Source organism: Typopeltis vanoorti, chromosome 4 (genome assembly GCF_054136105.1).
Source record: "Typopeltis vanoorti isolate ZY-2024b chromosome 4, IOZ_Tvanoo_1.0, whole genome shotgun sequence".
NCBI classification, from domain to species: domain Eukaryota; kingdom Metazoa; phylum Arthropoda; class Arachnida; order Uropygi; family Thelyphonidae; genus Typopeltis; species Typopeltis vanoorti.
This window is the reverse complement of record NC_143552.1, coordinates 141,372,399-141,378,116: the sequence shown is the minus strand read 5'-3', so window position 1 is coordinate 141,378,116 and position 5,718 is coordinate 141,372,399. Positions and strand designations below refer to the sequence as shown.

The window sequence follows — 5,718 nt, the reverse complement described above, 5'->3', positions numbered from 1 at the left end:
CCTCATCCAGCTGCACTTTGTAGATTTCATGTAACTGTTTTTCTTCCCACCCATTTAACAGATATTCTATCCCTTTTATGTTGAGGCACACAGTCCATTGATGCCATCAAATAATTCTTAACTATTGCCAACACCATAATAATCTCTTCTCTTTCAAGTTCTTTTTCCCAAGAAACTGTTTCAATGTCTTCTGAGCATTTCATAATCTTCTCCCTAGTTCCACAAATACCCTCTTATTCCAGATATTTCTGCATATCTTCACACCTCCCCAGTCAGGATTATATCACTGTCTCCAACAGGTAGAGTTGATATGTTGCCTACAATTATATCATCAGACATTATTACCAAATCTAGCATATTTAGCCCACAAGTTGCCTTCATCACTGATTATATAAGATTAGGATCCCTTAAGAACTCAAGAAATTATCTTTCCTTTCTCCCATATGCTATTTCTTCCTTCCAGCTTATATTTGGAAAGCTAAAATCTCCCATTAAGATAACATTTTATTTTATATTTATTATTATTCTTCATTTTTTGCACTAGCTAAAAACTAATTTGCCTGAACATTCATCATCTCATCCATTACTTCCATATCTGTAACAAACGCTAACTAAATATCTCTCTCTCCAGTAACGTTTATTTCACACCACACTTTCAAAATCTCTCGCTATTAACCCTAGCTCCTCAAACTTAAATGGACATAGCTCATTTGCCATCACAAGATTAATTTTCAAAATAATCTAGGAAATTTCAAATAAAGTTCTTTTAACGCATTTTCTAGTTATTAAAAATTTATAGTATGCTATGAAAATAAAAATTCATTATGTAAGGTGCCTCCATGGAGTCAAAAGACTCATCGCAGGAGACCCAACATTGACATACTAACCGTTATTCACACAGTACCTGTCATACTTCCCCTTAAACTCATTCACAGATAAAGCATTTACAACCACCTCTGGATAGTATGCTTTAATGCCTGCTACTCCTCAGAGATATTAAAAACTGAAATTTTCAATGGAATGTGGAAATATCTGCTTGTTTGGAGCTTTTTTTTTTTTTTGAAAGCGCTAAGGTATTAAATATTATATTCAATCAATTTTACGTGGAAAAAATCTTGAGTGATCAAATTAAACATACCTGAGATGCAAGTGCCATCGAAGTTTCATAACTGTAGAGTAAGATTTTACGCAACGACAAATTAATGATTCCAAGCCAATGCTTAATATACAAATATACCATACCGTTATTAAATAAACCGTTCTTCGAGTTACTTGCCCAAAATGAAGCATGAAAAGTACAAACTTGGGACTAATTTTTATTCAGAGTTAAACAAATGACATGAATATGAGTGAACGAAAAGAAATATGGCATGATCATATGAAATGGTAAAAAGAATATGACATGAACAGTAGAAAATGAATCAAAACTACTAATTTGGCATAACATTGCCTCAAACAATATGTAGAATGTTTATCCAGGCAAACTCTGAGTGCTCATAATGAGGGTGATATTCTCGCCCTTCAACAGGACACGGCCAATTGGTTTCCTTTGTTTCGTCTTCAGATATATTTCTTCAGCTTCATCCAGAACAAGATTCATATATTCATCAAATCCGATAATATGTCCCTCTATTCTTAGATTAACATTCTCGTATAGCCAAACTTGGATTCTTGCTCGATTTTGAAGGTATCTAAAAATGAGGTTAATGGGCTGAACCATAACCTTTTGTACTTTCTGTCCACTTCCTCCTTTATAAGACATGACTATTATACTTTACTTACGGTAAAAGAAGAAAATTCACACAGAGATTACGATCCAAATACGACTATAAGATAATACTATTCACCGAACACACTACCAGCACAAAGAAGCGGCAAATCAAACTCCAAAATGGCGACCCTTTTTAAGCGCCATCTGAAGCAACTAGATAATAACAGTACTCTAAGCAATAAATCCACCAAATGTTTTAGCAAAATGTAAGTATTTTAATAAAACTTTGGTTATATACTGTATATATGTCAAATTTCAATAATGGGCAAAGAAAAATGTATATATTTATTCTATATTTACATACAACAGAATATAATGTTCTAAGCCATTTCTGAGAACAACTATTTTACAGTACAATATATAAATAAATATATATATAAATTATTGCAGGATTGCAATAATTTAAAATATCTGAGTAGCGTGTCCTGCGATGAGTCATTAAACTCCTTGGAGGTGCATGTCATAATAATAATAATAATTTTTGCCCATATACCTATCATTTTTCACGGATGTGTGGTAGAGCTGTTGAAAGTTTTTTTTTCTAAAGCTTTTTTAAATGTAAAGCTTTTCTTTCATTCCGACGAACTCAGTAAGATTAATGCTTGGATTTATATGAATCAGATTGCGAGGGGAGTGATGTGGAAGAGCAGGAGAGTAAGTCAGGAGAGATTGAAGAAGTGGATATGAATGGGGAAGTGAATGGTATGAGTATAGAAAATGAGAGAATGGGTGTGCAAGAGGAGCAGGGAAACGGGTAGGCTCAGGGTGGACAGGAGTACACAGCGTGAGAAAAGTGGGTGTTCCAAGAGGAGGTGAGATCATGTGTACTCAGGGAAGGAATGGGATGACCAGGTGAGACATGGTTGGAAGAGGATAACATCCTGACAGAAATAGAGATGGAAGGGTATGATGTGTTTCGTGAGGATAGAAGGGGTAAAAAGGAAGGGGCAGTGCTATTGATGATAGAAAAAGAGATGTCCATACAAAGTAAAGATGCAAGACGGAAATAGTGCCAGTGGTTTTGAAGCGGTATGGTGTGAGATAGAGGTGAATGAAATCAAATACTTGGTGGGATGTTGTTATAGACCAGGTAATGTGCATGGACCAGGTAATGAAATGTATAGTCAAATTAGCCAAGCAAATAAGAAAAGGGTGATCATTATGGGTGATTTTAATTATGGCAATATAGACTGGAATGATGAGATAGCAACTGGAAGTAAAGAAAATGAGTTTCTTGAGTTTTTGAGGGATAACTATCTCAGATAGTATGTAACAGAGAGCACACGAGGATTAAGGGTCTTGGATTTGGTCATCTCATCAGAGGATGTATTTATAAATGAGGTTTCAAATCATCCATCAATTGGTGAGAGTGACCATGAGGTGATTACTTGGGTGGTTGCTAGCTGTGTGAGGACCCATGGGAGAAAAGGGCATATGTGGAACTACAAGGGGGGGTGATTATGAAGAGATCAGGAGACAGCTTGCAGGTGTAGCGTTGAATGAGGAGTTAGCTGGAAAAGAAATCAATGTAGCAGCTTGTGAGATTTTCAAAAACTATGTAGTAGATGCAATGTCTAAATGTATTCTAAGGGTGAGAAGGTTAAATAAGGTAGGTGTAAGATGGATTAATAAAGAGATTAAGCATGCAATACAGAGAAAAAGGGCATTGTGGAGGCAGCATAAGAGAAGTGGAAATAATCAATTTCATGAGGTCTACAAAAGCCAGGCAAGGAGGGCGACTTAGTTGGTGAGAGTAGCTAAAGAGAGGTATGAACAGCAGTTAGCTAATGACCAAAAAGAATCCTAGGGAGTTCTTTCGATATGTAGCCAGCAAAATAAGGAATGATTATGGAAGGATGACAGTGATTGGTGAAAATGGTATAAAGACAGCTGTTGAAGAATGTGTGGTGGAGATAATTAATGAGCAGTTAATAAAGATCTTTCAATCTTCTGAATGTGACTTCATGGAGAGATTGAGAGCAGTTGATGATGAGGAGGGGAGACTGACTGTCAGTGGGCAAGAGGTGTTTGGGGAGTTGAGTAAACTAGATGTAAATAACGCTGTGGGACTTGGTAATATATCACCGCATATTCTGAAGGAATGTGCCAGGGAGTTGACACCTGCCTTGACATATTTTTTAATATGAGTCTTGCACTTGGTCAAGTGCAAGACTAGTATTAAAACTAACGTATTAAAATTAAAACCTCCTACAACCTAAGGAGTGGTAGGAGGGCAAGATTGTGCCACTTCATAAAGGAGGTGATCGAACTCAAGCAATAAATAGCAAACTATAGGCCTATCTGTGTGTCAGGTGTTGTCGTTAAGTTGTTGGAGAAGCTTGTGAGAACTAGGATCCAGAGTTTGGTTGACAATAATGGTATTATCTTTGATGGACAGCATGGATTTGCTAAAGTGTGATCATGTTTTAGTAATCTACTTACTTATTACAATAAAGTGACTGCTTCAGTTGACAGTCAAACTAGAGCAGATGGGGTTGGATATTAGATTAGTGCATTGGATTGGAGACTGGCTATCTGGTAGGTATCAACAAGTTGTGTATGAGGGTACGATATCCAGGAAAAGGAAAGTCACTAGGGGAGTGCCTCAGGGGTATGTTTTAGGGCCATTACTATTTAACTTGTATATTAATGATATTGGCGAAGATTTGGATGGAGATAATCAGTTGTTTGCAGATGATGCAAAGTTGGGATGAACCATGAAGAGTAGTGAAGATGTTGTGGCCTTACAAGAAGACTTGAATAAATTTAGTGATTGGGTACGTAAATGGGGGATGTGAGTTCAATGCTGCAAAATGTAAGGTTTTGAAATTTGGAAAACAAAGATGGGGTGCAGAATTTATGCTTGGTGAGAATACATTGTTGGAGGTAGAGGAAATAAGAGATCTGGGAGTGATAGTGGATAAAGATCAAAAATTCAGGGGCACATAGCCAAAATTGTGAAGACAACACAAAGGCTTCTGGGAATGATGCAGAGGACACTGACGTGTAGAAGTAGGGAGATTCTTGTTCCGTTGTATTAGGCTTTGATTAGGCCACACATGGACTATGGTGCCCAGATTTTGTCACCGGGTTTTCAGAAAGATGAAGAGATGTTAGAAAGGTTCCAAAGGTGACTGACTAAGATAGTTTCTGACCTCTGGAATGTTGAGTATGAGGAAATATTAAGATGTAATTTGCAGAGTCTGGTGGAGAGGAGGAAGAAGGTAGATATGATAGAGACCTACAAGTTGGTAAAGGGTTGTTATAAGATCAATGGTGGAGAAGTTCTACAGAGAATAGTGGGAGATCAGGGGAGAACCAGAGGTCATCCCTGGAAACTATAAAGAGAGTGTGAATAGGGGAGTGAGATGCAGGTTTTTTTCGTTCAGAGTTGTGAATGATTGGAATACCTTGCCTAAGAGTGTGGTGTCTGCAAGGAGTTTGAGTGTGTTTAAGACACGGTATGATGAGATGTGTTTTTGATAAAAGGACCTCCCAGATGAGTCTTTGACTCCATGAGGTCTTGGGGTAATAATAATAATAATAATAATAATAATAATAATATTCAGATCCTGAAAAAAATAATATATATATATATAGCGAGAGAGAGAGAGTTGCGGTTAGAATGAACAATAGCATAGAGAGAGTTGTAGAGCAGGTGCCCTCCTTCGATGAGTCTTTGGACTCATCAGACAAGTGTCACATTCTCATTGAGTTTATGTTCCTAATACTATATATATATATATATATATATATATATATAATTTATTATATATATAATTATATATATATATAATTTATTACTATTGTTATTATTATACACCTCCAGGGAGTCCAAAGACTCATCGAGGGAGGGCACCTACTCTATAACTCAGTCGTCGCTACTCAATCCACCAATTGACCGCAACTACACCATCGCCATCTACCTCAGACCACCAGAACTAGTA

General features: G+C 36.7%; 1 protein-coding gene across 1 annotated transcript; it reads right to left on the bottom strand.

Annotated features, from left to right (window-relative positions):
• Positions 1-1,300: 1,300 nt before the first annotated feature.
• Positions 1,301-1,885, bottom strand: SmE (Small ribonucleoprotein particle protein SmE). Its single transcript, XM_090391500.1, has one exon. The coding sequence runs from the start codon at positions 1,760-1,762 to the stop codon at positions 1,472-1,474; it is 291 nt and encodes a 96-aa protein (XP_090247626.1). The 5' UTR covers positions 1,763-1,885; the 3' UTR covers positions 1,301-1,471.
• Positions 1,886-5,718: the final 3,833 nt, after the last annotated feature.